The 24,164-nt window shown below is 38.3% G+C and overlaps 1 protein-coding gene across 1 annotated transcript in view; it reads left to right on the top strand.

The window, feature by feature from the left end:
• Nucleotides 1-23,643, top strand: part of LOC128699753 (threonine aspartase 1) — a 65,304-nt gene extending 41,661 nt beyond the window's left edge. Inside the window, exons 5-7 of the mRNA XM_053792484.2 lie at nt 6,196-6,339; nt 7,663-7,814; nt 14,787-23,643. Coding sequence (XP_053648459.2) covers nt 6,196-6,339; nt 7,663-7,814; nt 14,787-15,026 — 536 coding nt within the window. The 3' untranslated portion in view covers nt 15,027-23,643. The remainder of the gene's footprint in view (nt 1-6,195; nt 6,340-7,662; nt 7,815-14,786) is intronic.
• The last annotated feature ends 521 nt before the right edge of the window (nt 23,644-24,164 follow it).

The raw sequence follows: 24,164 nt of genomic DNA, 5'->3' as shown, positions 1-24,164 counted from the left end.
GTGCGTATCTCTGAGCTGGTCAGGTTGTATAATAAACCCCAATCAACCATCGCTACTATTGTGGGCAAGAAAACGGCAATCAAGGAAGCTGTTCTTGCCAAAGGTGCAACTATGTTTTCGAAACTGAGATCGCAAGTGATAGAAGATGTTGAGAGACTTTTATTGGTGTGGATAAACGAGAAACAGATAGCAGGAGACAGCATCTCTCAAGCAATCATATGTGAAAAGGCTAGGAAGTTGCATGACGATTTAATTAAAAAAATGCCAGCAACTAGTGATGTGAGTGAATTTAAGGCCAGCACAGGTTGGTTTGAGAGATTTAAGAAGCGTAGTGGCATTCATAGTGTGATAAGGCATGGTGAGGCTGCCAGTTCGGACCACAAAGCGGCTGAAAAATATGTGCAGGACTTCAAGGAGTACATAGACAGTGAAGGACTGAAACCTGAACAAGTGTTTAATTGTGACGAAACAGGCCTGTTTTGGAAGAAAATGCCAAGCAGGACGTACATTACTCGGGAGGAAAAGGCACTTCCAGGACATAAGCCTATGAAAGACAGGCTTACTTTGTTGATGTGTGCCAATGCTAGTGGTGATTGCAAAGTGAAGCCTTTATTGGTGTATCACTCTGAAACCCCCAGAGTGTTCAGGAAAAACAATGTCCTCAAGGCTAATTTGTGTGTGCTGTGGAGGGCAAACAGTAAGGCATGGGTCACTAGGGACTTTTTCTATGACTGGTTACACCATGCATTTGCCCCCGATGTGAAAAATTACCTAATTGAAAAGAAATTAGACCTTAAGTGCCTCCTGGTATTAGACAATGCCCCTGGTCATCCTACAGATGTGGCAGAGCGACTTTCTAGGGACATGAGCTTCATTAAGGTGAAGTTTTTGCCTCCTAATACCACTCGTCTCCTGCAGCCCATGGACCAGCAGGTTATTTCCAACTTCAAGAAACTGTACACAAAAGCTATGTTTGAAAGGTGCTTTGTAGTGACCTCAGAAACTCAACTGACTCTAAGAGAGTTTTGGAAAGATCATTTTACCATCCTCAATTGTGTAAACATTATAGGTAAGGCTAGGGAGGAAGTGACTAAGAGGACATTGAACTCTGCTTGGAAAAAACTGTGGCCAGAATGTGTAGACAAAAGGGATTTGGAAGGGTTTGAGGCTAACCCTGAGAATCCTATGCCAGTTGAGGAATCCATTGTGGCATTGGGGAAGTCCTTGGGGTTGGAGGTTAGTGGGGAGGATGTGGAAGAGTTGGTGGTGGAGGACAGTGAAGAACTAACCACTGATGAGCTGCAGGATCATCTTGAACAGCAAGAGGGCAGACCTGAGGAAACTGCTTCGGAGGAGGGAAGAAAGAAATTGAAGAAGTTGCCTACTTCTAAGATTAAGGAAATCTGTGCAATGTGGCTTAAAGTGCAAAGCTTTATGGATGATAATCACCCTGACACAGCTACTGCAAGCCGTGTTGGCAACCTGTACACTGACAATGTTGTGAACCACTTTAGGAAAGTCATAAAGGAACAAGAGGTACAGGCCTCTATGGACAGATATGTTGTGCGACAGAAGTCCAGTGACTCTCAAGCTGGTCCTAGTGGCATTAAAAGAACAAGGGAAGTAACCCCAGAAAAAGACTTGCTGCCTCAAGTGCTAATGGAAGGGGATTCCCCTTCTAAACAGTAAGAAGATAACGCTCTCCCCTCCTCCCATCCCATCAATCATCACCAGATCTTCAGTAAAGGTAAGTGTCATGTAACTGTGCATGTAATCTTCAGTTTGTGTGTATTAAAATTAATATTTCATGTGGTAAAAATTTTTTTTTTTCAATACTTTTGGGTGTCTTGCACAGATTAATTTGATTTCCATTATTTCTTATGGGGAAAATTAACTTGACTAACGATTATTTTGACTAACGATGAGCTCTCAGGAACGAATTAATATCGCTGGTTGAGGGTCCACTGTACTAATAAATCATCTTGAGTACTGGGAATGACTCGAATGTTTATACTGTAATGTACTTGTTGGAACAGAAAGGAGAAAGATGCCAGATGATATATATTGTGAAGGCTGAGGGTGGTGGTTCAGCAGATGAACTTATGGGTCAACAAGGACAGTTAGAGTTGGCATAATAAATCCAGGATTACTAAGAAATCATAGTGTGTCTGTAATGAAAGAGTTTTTCAAAAGAAGAGCAGCCCAGGCGCACAAAAAATGGATTGAAACTGAATCCTGCGTGCTCATAAATGGACTTGGTGAAACTTGACAAGTTGCATAAAGAGATGGAGGGCACCTCTCCATTTGTTATCTATGTGCCAGGCTTGTATGGCAATGACACACATGTGCAAGGACTGTTTCCCAAGTGTATCATTGGTGAAAGGAAAATTCAAGAACTCAGCTGTGGTTTAATTAAGAACTTGTTGCCAGTTAACTCAGACCAATGATCTTGAAGTTGATCCTACTTGCTCTTACACAAAACTGGAAAATAGTTGGAATAAATTGCTGCTATGGAATGTGCAGAAGAATCTGCAAGTTGGTTGCCCTGGACACCAGCAGGACCAGGGACCCAACTAAAGATGATAACATTATGTTTGCTAAAGACACGACACAGCCAGTGTTGAATGGGATGGATAATGGGATTCCAGAAGTCAGAACCCTAAAGAGTTTGCAATGCACTTAAGAGGGTCAGAGACCAAGCAAGAGGAAGTAGGATGAGAAGCAATGTGAATTATGGCTTTCAAAAGTGCATATCACTCTGCCATGAAATTGTTAAAGAAATCCAGTAAGTATCTCTGTATTGCACCATCAGGAAAAACAGTTACGTATCCTACGCCAGAGGATTTAGAGTTGTCAGTGTACACAGCAGTAACATGTGATATGCGTGCTATTTGAGAACGATCAGTGAATAAGGAGAGCATTTTAATAACAGGGATATGAGATTTTGGAAAGAGAGAGGGAGGGACATAATGGAATCATTGGTACCTCGAGAGAAGGAACAGAAAAAGAATGAACAGGCTGAACAGGTAAGGGTGGTAGATCGAGAGAAGTAACTAGAATCTGAAGACAAAGGTTAAAAGGGTGCGATAAGGAAGAAAGATAGTGGAAAGCATCAGTTTTGCTGTCATGAAGGTCTTGATAACAAACCAAACAGCTGGTCTGGTAATGAAGGAACATTACATTTTATGTATAGACTTTTGACTGGGGTTAATTGAAAGGCACCAAGACATAGACATAATCCTTGATGATGGATGGCATCAGGTTTGGTGAGAATTACTTTAAAAGCAGAGGGATACACCTGATCCCATAATCAAGTTTAAACAGAACCAAGACAGTATGGAGAAGAACTTAACTCTCAGCCCTCAAGTAAAGTGTGACAATTTTTTTTTTCAGTAAATTGAACCTTCTAAAACATATTGCTTTTAGAGCTGTTATGAGAAATTTCCTCGATATTCTACAGTCAAAGTGGAGACCCAAAAATTTAATTAACAGTTTGGTAGACTGGGATAAGAGAACCATAGAGGGACAGTACAAAAAAGGGAATAACAGAGCACCAAATATAGTAGAGTTCACCTCATTTGCTGAGAATTTGAAACCATGTGCAAAGCCCATTTGTATTCTGTAGATAGGCACACCAGATAGTACATACAGTGGACCCTCAGTTAACGATATTAATCTGTTCCAGAGAGCTTGTCCTTAACCGATTTTATCGTTATCCGAATTAATTTTCCCCATAAGAAATAATGGAAATCCAATTAATCTGTTTCAGACATACAAAAGTATTAAACAAAATAATTTTTTACATGAAATATACATTTCCCTACATAGAAAACAATGATACACGGAGAATAAAACAATAATAACATCACACTTGCTTTTATTGAAGACATGGTGATGTATGGAAGATGGGAGGAGGGGAGAAGATGGAGGAGTTTACAATTGTTTGGAAGGGGAATCCCACTCCATAAAGACTTCAGGTACCAAGTCCTTATCCTGGGTTACTTCTCTCCTTTGTTTTTTAATGCCACTAGGACCAGCTTGAGAGCCACTGGACCCCTGTCACTCAAAAAAGTTTTCCAGAAAGGTCTGTTTCTGGCGTATATTAGAAATTGTGTTGGGAGACAAGATAGCCCTTCAGTATGACACTAATATCAGCTCTATGGCTTATTTATCTAGCACAATTCATCTAATATGACATAATAAACAATATTAATAACATAGAAACATGACATACTCTAGAATGAATAAAATATGTCATTAAGTATGTCACAAGTGTTGCTGTGTTGTTGTTGTTGGGTATATAAGGGCCACTGAGAGCATAAGCCATACATAGTGGTGGTGGAGGCAGCAGAGGTGGTAGAGACTAGAGATGGCAGTGTTGTCAGTCACCCTACATAACTCCACCAACATTGGAGGAGTTAGGTTCGTGCTGTCCTTTTTCAATTGATTAATCGCTTAACTTACTTGCTATAGTTAATGCTGTACTTTATCGCTGGCTGCCGCTATAGCCTTTATAGACTCTGCTGCTTTAGTATTGTACATATTGCAGAATCACTGAAAAAGGTACATTCTCCCCTCTCTCTCAGCCCTTTACCAAAGGGCTGGCTGGCACTAGAAGCTTTCTTTGGGCCTATGGTGGCTTATTTAGCAGTTACAAGCACTAAAAACAATGGAATAATACAAAATGTATCGCATGTACGTGTGGAATCGTCCTCAGTGGCTTGTAAACAATGGCACACTGGAGTGGCCAGGCAGCTCAGGTCGCGCGGACATGTTCTGGATGAATGTCCTTAACTAAGTTTTTTATCGTTAGCTGAGCCAGTATTTTGACACAAAAACGTATCAGTATCTGATTTTATTGCTATCCGATGGCATCGTTAACTGAGGGTCCACTGTACACTACTGTGCTGCATATGGAAAATTCTTATGGGTGAAGCTCCTAATGTACATACATGTACTGCTATAGTTTACCACAGCGAGAGATGTGTTAAAGCATGTAAAAGAAACTCGGTGAAAAGCAGGGGCACCTTAGACACAATTAAAGAATACTGTGTCAACATCCTGGTGACACTGCTCATCAAACTTCTACTAGCAGATATAAGAAATATTGCTGAAATAAAACTAGAAAGCTTCAAGAGGAAATAGGCTCAGTTCCTGTAGAAAGTGACAAGTTGTGATGACTCTATAGCTGTATTAACTCATTAACTCCAGGCAGAAACAACCTTACTGATCAGGCATTGAACACACAAGTGTGGCAACAAGGGTAGAAGAACTCACAAAACTAGTTACAGCTATCATAAGATTATTCTTGAGGTTATTGCATATGAACAGTTTCTGAAATATACAGTGGACCCCCGGTTAACGATAATTTTTTCACTCCAGAAGTATGTTCAGGTGCCAGTACTGACCGAATTTGTTCCCATAAGGAATATTGTGAAGTAGATTAGTCCATTTCAGACCCCCAAACATACACGTACAAACGCACTTACATAATTACACTTACATAATTGGTCGCATTCGGAGGTAATCGTTATGCGGGGGTCCACTTTATTACACATCTTTGTATTTCCTGGGCTTATTGTTTATAGGTCATACAATGTAATAATCATTCTTAGGCCCAGTAGAACTACAGCAACCCCTCTGTGCACATTTAAAGATGAACATGTACCAGCAACCAAAATTTAAGATAATTTTTTTTTTAAGCCATATATACGTACTTATTTTTGACAGTATGAACCTCACTGCATCCATCTAGGTCCAACAGAACCACATCAGTTCTTTGTACACATACCCGGATCAACAAATAATTATAGTATGGATTGGTACTATTTAATAAATAGGTACATAACACTATTTTCTCTTGGGGGGGGGGAAATCTGCATGAGACTGTAAGTTTATGATGAGGTAGTTGAATAAGTGGCTTAGTTGGCTTGAAATATACATTATTATTATTATTATTGTACAGTGTTACTGAAAGCATTGAGTACTGTATATTACTGTACAATGTTATTAGAAAGTTATGAGTACTTTATACATATTGTAAATTAAAGTGTTTACTCTAGACAGCTCAATATTATGTAACTTAGAATTTATTTTTAAAGACTTAAATTTTGTTATAGCGATTCATAAGAAGTAAGGTAATATTTTCACATCATATGGGTTTGCTAACGGTTAATGTGGATTGCTTTGTGCCAGGCAGCGGTGTAAGTGTAGGAGTTAGCACAACGGGATGCGGGGAGCACCTCATACGCACTATGTTCGCCAGACTGTGTGCTCGTGCTGCTATTGCACCAGAACTGGGAACTAATATCACTCATGCTGTCACTACACACTTCCTGGGTAAGATCTCTTATTACTGTTAGTAAATTTGCAAAGATTGTGTCAGCAGACTTAATTATTGGCATTCTCTATCATGCATGTACATCAAGGAGGAGTCTCTTCATCCAAAGAATTGGAGCCACTCTTCACTTAGTTGCATCATATCTTGCTTCCCATTTCCCAAGTAGGTGCTCCTTGATTTACAATGGAGTTACATTCCAGTGACCCCATCGTAAGTTGAAAATATTGAAATATGAATGTTGAAAGTATTGAATATGAATATATGATAAATAAGTAAATAACTACTGTCATTGAATAAGTAGATAAACAAATAATTACTGTAACACATGGTACTGTAAAGTTAAAACATCATAAGTCAAACCATTGTAAAGTGAGAAGCATCTGTACTGTATGATCCGTGGGTTTACCTCTTCCACATACGTAAATATAATAATAAGATTGGTAGTAACAGTGGTTAAAGACAATAAACATTCAGTTTAATGGTCTTTAAAAAATGGGACAAGATGCATCGAGTCAGTTGAGTTGTAATTTATACAGGAGAAGGGGTTACTAGCCCCTTGCTGCTGGCATTTTAGTTGCCTCTTACGACATGCATGGCTTATGGAGGAAGGATTCTTTTCCATTTCCCAAGGCGTTGGAACTAAATAGTGGAGAAAATTTGCTTGTTAAACACTGTTTCTTATTATAATCACTACAAATCAATGTCATGTGTATCCATCACAGTTTTATGTAGCAGCCACCTGCTTGCCACTGCTACTCTGGTAAATTAAGTGTTTACTGTTTCTCCACCATCCTAAAAATAAAAGTACTACTGTGTAGTCAAACTATTTTGGTAGTGACTACTTAGAGAGACTTTGTAGATTTTCTATGATTACAAATTCTCATCAGTAGTGTACTGGCATTTTAAATCTGCTTTTAATAGTCACAGGAGTAACTACAAATAAACATTGGTATCCAGTCTGAAATTTATCATGCATAATGTATATTTGAATTGTGATATCTGTTCACTTCTAGAAAGACAATTTCTGAATAAATGATGGTGGTGAATATGTTTCCTTGTTTGGGCCCCCCTTTCCTGGTGGCAAATGGTTCTTGTGGCCAACAAATGTATATTGTAATAAAAAATTTCCAGTGATGTAGTATGAGTAAAATTGTTCTCTTAGTTATTTGATACTTCACCTTAAAGAACAGATACTACACTATATATTTTAATACTTGTACTTTAACAGAATGATGTATAATAATTCTTTTTACTATTAAGAGAATTTCTCACATTGCTTGGAGAAAATGGAAGCAAAACTTACAGAATAATGTGGTTTGCAGAGTCTGACTTTCTAGAGGGTGTTCATCCAAGAATGGCTGGTGCACTTATCTTGCGTCATGACCCACAAGGAGGTATAAGTGACCTCTACTGGCTCCACACTACTCGCACGATGGGAGTTTGTTATATGACTACCAGTGACCGCAGACCACAGGTCAGTCGCACTAATATACCATATTTGACTTCTGGCTACAAAACTAGTGCATTTTAATAGAAAGTATTCTTGTATTAATTTTGGGCTTTGAGGCTACCAATTTGCCTTTTTTTTTTTTTAAATTTTATTAAACTGGATTTTTTAACATATCAAAATAAAAAAATTCTTACAGGATTGTGAAGAATTTTAAATAGAGTGCAAATCACAAAAGTGCCAAAAAAAAAAAAAAAAAAAAAAAACGACAAGCGAAGATTTTCCTATTTTTTTTTTAAATATTTTCGGCAACATTTTCATTTCTCTCACAAATTTTAGTTTGTCACTCGAGAATGCCTTATTTGATCTGCTTAAAATTTTGAATGCTTGTGTATGTATCTGTGGCAAGATTGATGGGACAGTTTGCACATGTGAGTTTCCTAAGTAAATACAGCTAGCCCTCCACTTTTGTGAGTTCCACTTTCGTGAGCTTCAAACATTTTTGAATGCTGAGCTGCCCAATCATATTTACCAAACAAATGCCTACCGCCTCACCTGAACCTCCTCACCTGAACCTCAACACGTGGCAGAATCTGACTGTTGCTAACTCTGACTCTAGTGATACTGGCAGTGAAGAATTAGAATCCACACTTTTGACTCATTATGCCATGCAGTTACACTCCATATAATCACCTCCATTCAACTGTCATCAGTAACTACATGGTTAACTATCATCGCTATCATCATTGTCATTGTCATCATCATCACAAGTCGTCAGAGTTCGTCTTCCTAACCTTACGAGTGGTGAGTGTTTTGTTTGTTCATTACTTGTTATTAAACATTAAAATGGTATAAAATACCGACAGGTTGTTAGGTAAGACACATATGCAACAGTTAGGTATCTTTATTATGATACCTAACTGTTGCATATGTCTTACCTAACAATTTGTTATTAAACCATAACATGTATATACAATATTTTACGATGTTTTCATGTGTTTTACGATTGTTCATGGTTCAATAGGTTAAGGAAGCAGTATTGTTAGGCTAATATTTAGTGAAGGGATTCAGGGAAACCGGTTATTTTCATATAGTCGGACTTGAGTCCTGGAAATGGGAAGTACAATGCCTGCACTTTAAAGGAGGGGTTTGGGATATTGGCAGTTTGGAGGGATATGTTGTGTATCTTTATACGTATATGCTTCTAAACTGTTGTATTCTGTGCACCTCTGCAAAAACAGTGATAATGTGCGAGTGTGGTGAAAGTGTTGAATGATGATGGAAGTATTTTCTTTTCGGGGATTTTCTTTCTTTTTTGGGTCACCCTGCCTTGGTGGGAGACAGCCGACTTGTTGAAAAAAAAAAATAAAAAATATTTGCGCATCAAAACATTTGCGAATGTTACAGTACAGTATTATTATATTTCCCTACATCATATTTGTGCACCAAACATTAGCGAATTTTCAAGATTTGCGAGGTTCTTGATCACCTAACCCTTGTGAATGTGGAGGGCCTCCTGTAATACATAGGCCATTCCCATATTTTGTTTTGTGTGATAAGTGGAGACAGGTTCCTCTGATTATCTTCAAAATTTCAACATTCGTGTATCCTGCTTAGAAAATTGTATATTTAACCCTTAAACTGTCCAAACATAGATCTACATTTTTTCAACATTTGAAAGTATGTAAAAAAAGTAGATCTTCTTTTCTTTTTTTTACATTTGAAAAAGTGTAAAAAAAAAACTTTGATCTAAGTTTTTTTTTTTTTGTTATATTTGAAAATACAGTATGTAAAAAAAGTAGATCTACTTTTGGAGCACTACGCATGTGAACGTAGATCTGCTTGGACAGTTTAAGAGTTAATGGTAGGTGTAGATGCCATTTTAATCTTGAAATAGTATACAGTTAACGATTTTAATCCGTTCCAGAGAGCTTGTCCTTAACTGATTTTATCGTTATCCGATTTAATTTTCCCCATAAGAAATAATGGAAATCCAATTAATCCATTCCAGACACCCAAAAGTATTAAATTTTTTTTTTTACCTGTAATATACATTTTCCTACACAGAAAGCAATGGGACATGAATAAATACTGTAATTCATAAAATGATTTACACTTACCTTTATTGAAGACTTATTGATGAGTGATGAGATGGGAGGAGGGGAGATGATGGAGGTGTATTATTGTTTGGAAGGGGAATCTCCTTCCATAAGGACTTTAGGTAGCAAGTCCTTTTCCAGGGTTACTTCCCTTCTTTGTTTTTTAATGCCACTGGACCTCTGTCGCACCAAAAATCTGTCCATAGAGCTCTGTTTCAAGCATGTCTTTAAGATTTCTCTAAAATGGGACACAACATTGTCATTGTAAAAGTCACCAGCACAGCTTGCAACAGCTGTGTCAGGGTGATGTTCATCCATAAAGGCTTGCACCTTTGTCCACGTTGTACAAATGTCCTTAATCGTTGAAGAAGGCAACTTCCTCCATCTCTCTCCCCCCTCCTCTGAAGCAATATCCTCAGCTGTGGTCTGTTGCTATTGCAGATGCTCTTACAGCTCATCAGTGGTTAGCTCTTCATCGTCGTCCTCCACCAACTCTTCCACATCCTCGCCACTAACCTCCAACCCCATGGACTTCACCAATGACACAATAGATTCCACAACTGGTATATGCTCCTCAGGGTTAGCCCCAAACCCTCCAAATTCCCTCTCTTGTACACATTCTGGCCACAGTTTTTCTCCAAGCAGAGTTCAAAGTCCTGCAAGTCACTCCCTCCCAAACCTTACCTATAAGGTTGATGCAACTGAGGATACTGAAGTGATCTTTCCAAAACTCTCTTAGGGTCAATTCAGTGTCTGGGGTCACTTCAAAGCACTTTTGAAATGCTGCTTTGGTGTACAGTTTTTTGAAATTTGAAATAACCTGCTGGTTTATGGGTTGGAAGAGAGGAGTGGTGTTAGGAGGCAAAAACTTCACTTTTATGAAACTCATCTCCCCCACAATTCACTCTTGCAAGTCTGGAGGATGACCAGGAGCATTGTCTAATACCAGGAGGCATTTTTTCACACTGGGGCCAAACATGTGATAGAACCAATCATGGAAAATGTCCCTAGTGACCCATGCCTTACTGTTTGCCCTCCACATCACACACAAATTAGCCTTGACGACACTGTTTTTCTTGAACGCTCTGGGAGTTTCAGAGTGATACACAAGTAAAGGCTTCACTTTGCAATCCCCACTAGCATTACTACAAAACATGAGAGTTAGCCTGTCTTTCATAGGCTTGTGTCCTGGGAGTGCCATTTCCTCCTGAGTAATGTAGGTCCTGTTTGGCATTTTCTTCCAAAACAGGCCTGTTTTGTCACAATTGAACACTTGTTGGGGTTTTAATTTTTCACCCTCTATGTACCCCTTAAAGTCCTGCACATATTTTTTCAGCCGCTTTTTGGTCACAACTGGCAGCCTCACTATGCCTCATCACACTGTGTATGCCACTATCATTCTTAAATCTCTCAAACCAACCTTTGCTGGCATTAAATTCACTAACATCAGCACTAGTACCAGGCATTTTCTTAATTAGATCATCATGCAACATATGATTGACTGTGAAACACTATCTCCTGATAATTGTTTGTTAGTCATTTATATTTATTTCTCATTGTTTTCTGTATGTATAACTATAGTTATTCTCTATAAAATATATTTTTTGTTAATGTTTTTGGGTGTCTGGAACGGATTAATTGGATTTACATTATTTCTTATGGGAAATATTACTAAGGTTTTCGTCCATTTTGGATTTCGACTGACCTTCTGGAACAGATTAAGGGCGAAAACCAGGGTTCCACTGTACAGTGGTCCCTTGACCAACGATGGCATCGTATGACGTTAAATCCGACTAGCGATACATTTTAAAGCAAAAATTTTGCCTCGACTAGCGCTAAAAAAACTCGACCAACACGATTCGTTCCGTTCGAGACGCGTCCACGTGTGGCCTGAGCGCGCCTCACTTGTCCCATGGGTGCCAGTGTTTACAAGCCAGCCACCGCAGTTGCATCCAAACATACAATCGGAACATTTCATATTATCACAGCATTTTTAGTGATTGCACCTGCAGTATTTAGATAAGGCTAAAGAGGTCTTTGTGGCATTTATGGATTTGGAAAAGGCGTATGACAGGGTGGATAGGGGGGCAATGTGGCAGATGTTGCAGGTGTATGGTGTAGGAGGTAGGTTTCTGAATGCAGTGAAGAGTTTTTACGAGGATAGTGAGGCTCAAGTTAGAGTATGTAGGAAAGAGGGAAATTATTTCCCAGTAAAAGTAGGCCTTAGACAAGGATGTGTGATGTCACCGTGGTTGTTTAATATATTTATAGATGGGGTTGTAAGAGAAGTAAATGCGAGGGTCTTGGCAAGAGGCATGGAGTTAAAAGATAAAGAATCACACATAAAGTGGGAGTTGTCACAGTTGCTCTTTGCTGATGACACTGTGCTCTTTGGAGATTCTGAAGAGAAGTTGCAGAGATTGGTGGATGAATTTGGTAGGGTGTGCAAAAGAAGAAAATTAAAAATGAATACAGGAAAGAGTAAGGTTATGAGGATAAAAAGATTAGGTGATGAAAGATTGGATATCAGATTGGAGGGAGAGAGTATGGAGGAGGTGAATGTATTCAGATATTTGGGAGTGGACGTGTCAGCGGATGGGTCTATGAAAGATGAGGTGAATCATAGAATTGATGAGGGAAAAAGGGTGAGTGGTGCACTTAGGAGTCTGTGGAGACAAAGAACTTTGTCCTTGGAGGCAAAGAGGGGAATGTATGAGAGTATAGTTTTACCAACGCTCTTATATGGGTGTGAAGCATGGGTGATGAATGTTGCAGCGAGGAGAAGGCTGGAGGCAGTGATGTTATGTCTGAGGGCAATGTGTGGTGTGAATATAATGCAGAGAATTCGTAGTTTGGAAGTTAGGAGGAGGTGCGGGATTACCAAAACTGTTGTCCAGAGGGCTGAGGAAGGGTTGTTGAGGTGGTTCGGACATGTAGAGAGAATGGAGCGAAACAGAGTGACTTCAAGAGTGTATCAGTGTATCATATGTGAAAAGGCTAGGAAGTTGCATGACGATTTAATTAAAAAAATGCCTGCAACTAGTGGTGAAGTGAGTGAATTTAAGGCCAGCAAAGGTTGGTTTGAGAGATTTAAGAATCGTAGTGGCATAGTGTTATAAGGCATGGTGAGGCTGCCAGTTCGGACCACAAAGCGGCTGAAAAATATGTGCAGGAATTCAAGGAGTGCATAGACAATGAAGGACTGAAACCTGAACAAATGTTTAATTGTGATGAAACAAGCCTGTTTTGGAAAAAAATGCCAAGCAGGACCTACATTACTCGGGAAAAGGCACTCCCAGGACATAAGCCTATGAAAAACAGGCTTACTCTGTTGATGTATGCTAGTGGTGATTGCAAAGTGATGCCTTTATTGGTGTATCACTCTGAAACTCCCAGAGTGTTCAGGAAAAACAATGTCCTCAAGGCTAATTTGTGTGCTGTGGAGGGCAAACAGTAAGGCATGGGTCACTAGGGACTTTTTCTATGATTGGTTACACCATGCATTTGCCCCCACTGTGAAAAATTACCTCTTGGAAAATAAATTGGACCTTAAGTGCCTCCTGGTATTAGACAATGCTCCTGGTCATCCTTCAGACTTGGCAGAGCGACTTTCTGGGGACATGAGCTTCATCAAGGTCAAGTTTTTGCCTCCTAATACCACTCCTTTCCTGCAGCCCATGGACCAGCAGGTCATTTCCAACTTCAAGAAACTGTACGCAAAAGCTATGTTTGAAAGGTGCTTTGTAGTGACCTCAGAAACTAAATTGACTCTAAGAGAGTTTTGGAGAGATCACTTTAGCATCCTCAATTGTGTAAACATTATAGGTAAGGCTTGGGAGGAAGTGACTAAGAGGACCTTGAACTCTGCTTGGAAAAAACTGTGGCTAGAATGTGTAGACAAAAGGGATTTTGAAGGATTTGAGGCTAACCCTGAGAAGCCTATGCCAGTTGTGGAATCAGTTGTGGCACTGGGGAAGTCCTTGGGGTTGGAGGTTAGTGGGGAGGATGTGGAAGAGTTGGTGGAGGAGGACAATGAAGAACTAACCACTGATGAGTTGCAAGATCATCTTCAACAGCAAGTGGCCAGACCTGAGGAAACTGCTCCGGAGGAGGGGATAGAGAAATTGAAGAAGTTGTCTACTTCAAAGATTAAGGAAATGTGTGCAGTGTGGCTTAAAGTGCAAACCTTTTTTGCTGAAAATCACCCTCAGACAGCTACTGCAAGCCGTGTTTGCAACCTGTACAATGACACTGTTGTGAACCACTTTAGGAAAGTCATAAAGGAACGAGAGGTACAGGCCTCTATGGACAGATATGTGCGACAGAAGTCCAGTGACTCTCAAGCTGGAAGTAACCCTGGAAAAGGACTTGCCACCTCAAGTCCTAATGGAAGGGGATTCCCCTTCTAAACACTAACCTCATCTACACTCTCCCCTCCTCCCATCGCATCAATCATCACCAGATCTTCAATAAAGTAAGTGTCGTGTAACTGTACATGTCTTCAGTTTGTGTGTATTAAAATTAATATTTCATGTGGTAAAATTTTTTTTTTTCAATACTTTGGGGTGTCAGGAATGTATTAATTTGATTTCCATTATTTCTTATGGGGAAAATTAACTCGACAAACGATTATTTCGACTAACGATGAGCTCTCAGGAACGGATTAATATCGTTGGTTGAGAGTCCACTGTATTTGGATGCACTTTTGATTTATTATAATCATAACTAAGTGCTAAACCCACGAGGGTCATACAATGCTGTTTCGAAATTGAACCGTGATCAAAACAGTGTGCAAATGCAGTTCTTATGGGTGTCTACTCTAGTTTTAACTGTAGAGCTAATAAGGTTTATTTTTAATTTGATCTATTGCAAAAATAAATGCTTTGTGTTTATTCCAAAGGCTCAGTTTTCGGAACTTGCTGAGGACAAAATCGGAATCTCTGTAAACCTGCAGAGTAAGTCATTCGGTGGTGGCATGCCAGTTGTGACAACATCTGCTGAACTTCAGGCTGGTCCCTCACATTCTGGGGTATCTGGTCTCATGGTGGGAGAAGAGGAGGAGGAAGAGGAGGAAGAAGAGGAAGAGGAGGAAGAAAGGGAAAAGATTGACTCTAGCGATGAAGAAGAAGAACCAGGATAACAGGGAAGACGAGAGTAAAAATATGCAATTAAAATAATAGGGAATAAGTCCTGAATTACAAAATTTAGATCCTCTCATCCTTATTCATTATGTATGAGAGTATGCTAGGTAATAATGGTCGAGTTTAGTTAGCAAAATTGCTTTTTCACGTATTTGGAGTAAATTTTAATAGAAATGCCTAATTTCAATTATTTCATGTGAAGATTCATTTGTTGCAAATTTCTAAAAACCATTCTTTAAATAATACTCTTTTTTCCCCATGGTAATATATTTTTCAGCCATCAATAAGGGAAAATTTTATCTTCTCTGGGTAAGAAAAATTCTCAAAGTTGGTTTTTTTAAATTTGGATACCACTATGGATCACACCTTATACTAGGTATTTCTATGATGATTTAATAGCATTCAGGGTAACATGCCATCATGTTTGCAAATTTGCATTTAAAATCATTTTAGTATTAAGACTCATCACAACTGTCACTGCCAAACGTGCACAGCCACTTACCAGTATTTCCATAGTAACTACTTTCTGGAGAGTGCATTACAAGCCTGTGGTAGCAGGGTGAGCAGATCATATTTGGACCCACCACTTGTTTACAAGCTGTCTGCCTCATTTTTATACTATAGATTTGCCAGCAAGGGATCACAGAAACAAGTGTTTCAGAGCATATATAATGTACCATTATTATGACATACATAAGTATAATTCTGAATATTGCTTGTGTGTGTCAGCCATTGTGTACTGTACTTTAAGAAATCTCAAATTAGTTTAACAAAATGAAAATTTTGAGGGATGACCTTAGAAGATTCTTGTTAAATCTCGCTCAGGTACCACAGGTAATTTAACTGCCACACAGGAACCATACACTACCTCAGTTGTGCCACCAACCAACAGTACCTCATTGACTTAACAACATTCATTCCCAAGTTGTTGAATGAAAATAACTTCAGTTATCCTGTTTGAGTTATGTGAGCAGTGCTTGTAGCCACATTGTGTAATACCAACTTCAAGGTATCAGTGTGAATGCACTTCTCACACTACATAACGTTGCTATAATAGAATGGATGAACGGCAGCTGTTTAGGATGAATGTTGGAAGGTCACTGAGGGCCTGAACTGCTCAGGGTGGGCTAGCTATCATTAATTGTTTTTTCTCTTGCTCTTGCTGCTTTTACCTGTGCTCTTATTACACTTAAGTGGATAATCAGGGGGTCCCTAACTTACGAACGCCTCCAATTATGTGTGCTCACTCGCACAAACGAGTTCTAAAGAAAATATTGACCAACAAATGTGACACTGTCCTTTCTACTAATATATTAGTTGCTACAAGATAATAGGATGAGGGTCACAAACTTGTTTAAGTTAAAGCAGCACCAGGAATGCAATTAATCAGAATTATAAACTTGCTTTTATGAATGGGGAGCTGACAAACCAATTAATTTTTATGACCCTTGATCTGCAAATATAAATTTGTTGAACATAACCAATTTCTGGACTACAGTATTGTATTCTGTAGGAAAATAGGTTCCATGTTACAGTTTGTAAAGTTGGAACACCAGGGACAACTTGTTCATAAGTCTGGGAGACTGGTATTCAAAATGTACTTTTCAAAAATGGTCTTGTTTGTGCTATAAGATTCCTTGAGGGTATTGACTTACCATGTTACAGATAGAAGGGTAGTCTCCATGTGTACTAAAAAAGCAGGTCATTAAATGATTTGCTTTACTACATGTCATATGTAAAGTCTGTGATGTCCAGCACAGCCAGCTGGTATTGCTTCCTCCTGCAACCCCTCATCACACCATGCGTGAATAACATACCAATTTTTATACATTTTGCCACTTGTAATTTGCTTATTGGCAGTTAACTATACTTATATATATTATATAGGTTTATTTAACCAAGCCTAATGTAAAATAATTAAAATTAAATGTGTGCAAAGAGAATTATTTGAAACTGATGCAATGTAATGCATAAGGAAATGAACGGTGTAAAATGAGGATTGGTTGCCTCTGGCAACAAACTAATGATAGTCACTTGTTTTTATACATTCCATATGTTGCTGATGCACATTTTTATTGATGCATTCCCTGTATGTCAATGTATATGTACCTAAGCATGTGCAGCTTGAGCAGCAGAAACAGTTTACAGTTCCTCTTAGTGGTGCACACCCTGAGCCCCCACCAAGTGCCTGTCCAACCACTATACCTCAAAAATCTCCATAGTAACTCATTCCAGTGGACCCATATCAGGAGTTTTGTTGTGCTCATTCCTAACCAATCATACGTAGGTGGAGGTCTTTGTCAGTAGAGAACCGAGTATTTTTTTATAACAAACCTTCACACCATTTTACCCTTGATAGTTTTCATATGAGTTATGGTTGGTTTTGTGCAATGCCTATTTGCACTGCTTGTTTAGAATTGCTAACAGCAATCTACAGATGGCTGTTATTTTATAGGCATTGCATTTATCCAACCAACATCCATAATCTCATGTGTTATATTAAGACATTTTTTCTAAAAATATAATTATTTAGCCCTATTGGGCACTTTTGTAATTGTAGCTTGTATTAGTAGATTTTGAGCTAATTTTATGTGCTTATTGTAATCTTAACATGGGTGGTCAAAGCCCAGTGTCATTGTAATGTATTTTTAATTAGTAATTGGGATTTAAACTTGTGGTCTGGCTGTACTGAGTAGCAGGAGTTTAGCGTGCTAATCTGTAGCATAGCAGACAGATATCCTGGTAATTTCAGGATGGCCAAACTAAATGTTCAGATTCTGATAACTACTTAAAATTTTTTTTACATTCATTCATAATGAATTTCTCAGTACTGTACATTGTAATATATATTTAAGAAAGTGTCAGCCAAGTTCAAAGTAAACCAAGGCTCAGGTTATGTTTTGAGTCCTTGTTTAGTATGTTACATAGCTGCAACCCATCCTCCTCAACAAACATGGGTGTTTACTATGACTCAGGATAGTGGAAAAAGTAACTGACACTCAAGATGTGAACATTGGGTATGTGTTACATACACTATTGTATTCTCGGTTTTGTGTTATATACAGTATTGTATTCTCTTCTTCAGCCCTCTCAGTGGTTCTGTTTTTTATTTGCTCATCAAAACATAGTCTCGCCTTTATGTACGATTGCATTTAAAGGTGCTAATGTATGTAATAATTGGTTAAATTTGGTTAATAGATGTTTACTTAACTTGAATAACATATGTAGAAGAATTGGCTTAAGTTAATATAGTACAAAACCAACATTATGAGTTAGGAGGAAAGGTGTATAGCTGCTGCTACCTTCCCAGAGGGTACACCAGCTTTTGTACTTGATTGTTTTAAGATGTGGCAGTCTTTGCTCGTACAAACCTCGTACAATGTGTTGAAAGTTCGTAATAAATTAATGTAACTTCGTCTGTCGTGATGGGGTTTAAACCTCTGATATTTCAGTCCTAGAATTATTAGCCAGGTGCATTAATGAACTGCATCACAGAGTCATAAGACTTCTTACCAGTAAATCTGTTTGACTAACTCTTATGACTGGTGTAGGAAGCTAAGGCTCTGGCTGGACTGGTAATTCTAAGACTGTCAGACCACAGGTTTCAACCCTGCCGCTCAAATCATTCAGCATATTCTCAACTGTTTTATAGTTCTCCTGAGGCTAATCATGAGTGATGTTTTACTACAAAATATACTAAGCTTGTGTTGTGGTGAACTTTTGTGATTTCTATGTAGGTTATCCATATGCAATAGCATTCAGTATTGCCAATACATTGGGCTTACAACAGAAGCCCTGGCTTATATCCCACCATCGTATCCCACATCCAAAGAGTGAGGCAGTTGTACATTAATTGCCAATAAGAGGTGTCATTTACTATTCATTGTGTGTCAAGTATCAGTAGCAACTCAGAATTGATGAATGTAATCTACATGGTACTGGAAATGTGTATTATGCACGCCACAAGTATCTTCATTATTTAATTCATCTTTATTGCACCCACAAAATAATTAATTTTTTAACTGATTTAATTAGCAAGTACTTATCTTTTCTGTAGTATTATAATAATATAAAAGAAAATAGTTATTAAGCAATAATTTGCCAACATTTGCTCATTGTATAATGGTTAGTCAGTCAGTGACTCACATATATTATCACTTGAGGAAGGTTACTTATGTACACAAATTCACAATTTTAACCGATTTTCTTGAGGCGAGTGACTTACCTTGGGATAGATCTTCTTGAGGTGATTAACTTACTCTTCTCTTGGTATCTATCCTGACACTGACACACACACACACTAACGCAAACCTAAGAATAGCATTCCGATACCTCAGTAAGGAATTGTTCAAGACTCTGTACACCATATGTGTCAGGCCCATATTGGTATGCAGCACCAGTTTGAAATCCACACCTGGTTAAGTACATCAAGAAATTAGAGAAAGTGCAAAGGTTAAGGGAAATCAGCCTGACGATACTGGAGGACAGGGGAGACACGATAACGACACGCAAAATACTGCGAGGAATTGGCAAGGTGGACAAAGACAAGATGTTCCAGAGATGGGACAAACAAGGGATCACAATTCGAAGTTGAAGAGTCAAAGGGATGTTAGGAAGTATTTCTTCAGTCACAGAGTTGTCAGGAAGTGGAATAGCCTAGAAAGTGACGTAGTGGAAGCAGGAACCAGACATAGTTTTAAGATGAGGTTTGATAAAGCTCATGGAGCAGGGAGAGGACCCAGTAGCAATCAGTGAAGAGGCAGGGCCAGGAGCTATGACTCAACCCTTGCAACCACAAATAGGCAAGTATACACACACACACACACACAGACACACCACTACACATCTATCCTCGCAAATACACATTCAGCCACCAGCGTCAAAGTTCCTTGAAGCTGGCGAGGGACTCTTGGTACCAGTAATAGGACCTTACCTTCCCTTCCTTGGATCACACTTGGTTGCTTCCTATTCCTACAGGTGCTGTATAATCCCTACAAGTTTAGCACTCCTTTCCCCCTTCCCTCAAAGTAATAATAATGCTATCCCAGCAAACTTACATACTTCACAGCTTCTGACATACACACACACACACCACTCTTTAAATTATCCCAACACATTATTCATCCTGCTCTCTCTAAATACATACTCCACTACTTTTTATACCGACATATAGTTTACCGTCTCATCCACACACATTCTCACATTCCCTCAAGTGCTTTTAAGACATGTCAGCAAATAAGTGTATATTATTATTATTATTATAATCAAGGGGGAAGCGCTAAACCCGGAGGATTATACAGCGCCTGGGGGGGGGGATATGTGGAAGGCATTCAGGCTTAATTCGGGGAACTGGAGCACAGATCCAATTCCCTAAATCAAGAGCCCCTCACCAACATCAAGGAACCTTCCTTGAGGGGAAATAAGTGTATAGTATTAGTAAAATTTTTTTTTTTTTCGTTTCAAAGAAAAAAAAAACAAGTCACAATATTGTGACTGGGCAAATTTACAACCAAGGAATTGATGAAATTAGATAACATTTCATCTCTATTTTTTTTTTTTTTTTTTTTTTTTTTTTTTTTTTTTTTTTTTTTTTTTTTTTTTGAGTTGTGAAATGTGTTAAGCACTGAGGGTGGCATCAGTTTGTCATTGGCAAGATAAACTGGGTAGTTGTTACATGATTATTAAGTACACAAGATACAATAGTTTACTCGGTACAGGTTTAGTGTCCATGATTTAATGCAGTACAGAGTATTCAGTTTTGTTTAGCATCCAACATCTGGCTTAATACAGTGTACTTGGTATATTTATCCTCCAGTAGTAGTGTACTCTGTACATATTTAGCATGCAATTATAATCAAAGAAAGCACTAAACCAACAAGGGGTTTTAGCATGCAAGTTCTGGCATAGTAGTGTGTACACTATTTGATACACATTGTGATAAACTACAGTATATTGGGTATGCATTGCTATTTAGCATTGAAGATGCAAGGTACATTATTACATTGCTGTGTGTCTAAGAAGCTAGGCATTACAGTACACACTGTAAACATTGTTATTTAGCATCCAAGATATACAGTACCAAATACTATATTAATCAGGGAATTGGGGGGGAGGGGGTGAACCCATGGCAAGGGAGTCTTAAAACTCCAGGCCAGTGTGTTAACCTCTGGACAGGCTGGCTTTAGGTATATTTCTATACACCATAGGGAAGTTAGCATGGACCACCGTGACCACAAATGTAGGTTTTTACAGACGAATCCCACAGCAAGGTGGCTGTGGCTTACTGTAGCTCAAGTGGGAATTATCTATAAAACCTTGCATTTGTGGTCACAGTGGGCCCCATGCTGTTAGGTAAAAGGGGATATATGCAACTAATGTAACATTTTATTTTGACGTTTCAATCTCCAAGAGCTTTATCAAGCTGTTATGACTTGACAAAGCTCCTGGAGAGCAAAACATTACCACAATAAAATGCCACAGTAATTCTCTGTGTCCTCTTTACCTAACATTTTGTTGGTAATTCTACCATTGTTATATACTAACCTTCCTATGGTGTATAGAATTATACCTAGTTGGATGAATCTTATTAGAGCCAACTGGCCCAGTGGTTAACACACTGGCCTGTGAGTTTAAGGACTCACTTGCCATGGCTTCAACCCCCACCCATTCCCTGATTTGTTTGCAATTGTGTTATAATTCATGAGTCATATTTAGGTGACTTATGTGCAATATCCTTCAGTGTAAAACTCAATGTAGTTCTTTTTCCTTAAATATCTAAATTTTGCAGAAATGTTTAAACTTGTGCAACATTTATGCTATGTTATTTCTAACAATTGACTTATAGAATCTTGAAATATGAATGGTAAATGACTTGCTCTTTCTAGCCTAAGTTTAACAGTGCTGGCTGGTTATTGATTTTTCCTCTCTTCCTTGTTAGTTTTAACTAAGTTTAGCAAATACTTTAAAGGTTTTGCTCTGGGACTTTGTCACAACTCGCCTGTAACGTTAAAACTTGTCAAATGAGGCTTTCACCACATCGTGAAAGTAATTGTGTAAGGAGTACCTGGGACCAGACCTGCAGCCTCACATGTACACGTGGCCTAGTCAGTATATCTGTGGAGACACTAATGTGAGGCCACTAGTTCAGTGGACAGTTCTCCATACAAAAACTTGTAACTTTGAGTTATTTTTTTAATGTAAAATGAAGATTCTGCAGATGGCAGAATCTGCTTATGTTTGTTCATTTTGTTAAACTGAGATCATAGTTAAAATAGATTTGATTGGAAGAGTAATAATCATTTATAGAAAATTATGTACATGAACTTTTGTAATGAACTATAGTCACATAGTAATTAAGTTCTTATAAAAGTTTCTTGATAAAAAAAAATCATTACAGTAATAATATACAGAGTAAATGACAATTTTCAATACAAGGCTCAATACATTTTTTTGACTGCTTCAACTTCTCAAAATGTATCTTAAGTTTTTTTTAGTTATGCAACACTTTAAATTATAACTTTTTACAGTTTATTTTTTAATAAAGTAGAAAATTACATAAAAATGCTAATTTGGGAAATTTTCTTTTGTTTATGTCCCATGTAACAATGGCCAGCCAGCCATATGTGAAGGAGTCGGTAAGAACAGTTGTATGTGCAAGTCTGGACAATGACCAATTAACAGTGTACTGTTGCTTGCATTAGAAAAGTGGCAACTTTAAACTAGGTTTTCACAATCTATGGCAAGAGATATACTGAAACTTTCTTTTTTTAGTGGCTTGTCTGGTCTCTTAAATGTGTACAAACTTGCTTGTTTGTACTGGTCTTACCGACCTCTTCTTCACGAGGCTTTGTGAACCCACATTGCTCAACCACTGACCAAATGATTCCATGCCATGTTGTTAAATCCAACTACCTCAATCAGTCAGCAATAGTAATAGACTATACCAGTTTAGAGGCAAAGTTTCTTAGTGGAGGTATACTAATGATAGTCTTAATGTAGTGCTGTATGCTTTTTTTTTTTTTTTAATTAATGATCTTGAGCTTTTTTATTTTATATTTTTTGGCTATAATTTAGATTTACTTTTTTCTACTGCAATGTTTTGATGAGACTGAAATAAACAATACTCAGGATTTGTTTAATCCTAGTAAGGAAACTTATAAAAATCTGTAAAGAGTAAATGTCTTTTTCCTTCAAATTTTTGATAAGAAATGTTATATTCCGTTTACACACATGATGAATGCTACCACAGTTGAACGCTCTCTTGGTTTTAGCGGAAGAACTCGGTAAATGTCATTGCCTATCTGTTACATATTTGTTTACTCTTAGCCATTTCACTGTCACTTAGATCTACATTGACACAAGGAGTCCAGCACATAGATTTAAGTCATGAGCTCAACTCAGCTGTGAGTGGTAAATTTTGGCCTAGATACAGTGGACCCCTGGTTTTCGGCCAGTGCGGAAATCATACAATTCGGATTTAGAGCACTTTTTTGGCGAAATTTCCCCCTGGGTTTCGTACGTCTGCTCGGAAATTGTCGGTACCGGATGTGTCTGCCTGGGCCTTTTATATATTAGTGACTCACTCTTGGGCACATTAAATGTCTTACTTTATGTTAATATAGTCATTTTCATTAATCCAACTATGATGGTTTCTTCAAAATTATGTAAGAAACATGTTACATAGCATATAAATATGCAATGTTTATATGTAGTGGAGGGTAAAAATTATGTTTTCTCTGGTCCAGTGTTAGAGAAAACTATGAATCTGTGTTGGCCCAGTAACTGCCCTTAATACATAATTATTATTATTATTATAATCAAAAAGAAGCGCTAAGCCACAAGGACTATACAGCGCTGCAGGGCAGGGAGGAAGCGAGGGCATCAGGTGGCAAAAGGGAGATGGATGAGTAATAGGTTACGGATAACAGCGGGGCAGTGGATGGTGAAAGGGTAAAGGGCAGCAAGAGACTGAACTAGAAAGGGCTGAGGGGAGTGCGAAAAGTATCATCAGAGTTTGTGGAGTAAATCAGTCGTTGTCAAGAAGTCAATGAGAGAGTCAGGATTAAAGGAGGGTCCATCAGCAAGAAGGGAAGGTAAAGAGAGAGTAGTAGAACGAAGACGACGTTGGAGGTAAATTC

This window comes from Cherax quadricarinatus, chromosome 81, assembly GCF_038502225.1.
Source record: "Cherax quadricarinatus isolate ZL_2023a chromosome 81, ASM3850222v1, whole genome shotgun sequence".
In the NCBI taxonomy this organism is placed as follows: domain Eukaryota; kingdom Metazoa; phylum Arthropoda; class Malacostraca; order Decapoda; family Parastacidae; genus Cherax; species Cherax quadricarinatus.
Note: the sequence above shows the minus strand (reverse complement) of the source record. Positions and strands in the feature narration are given on the sequence as shown.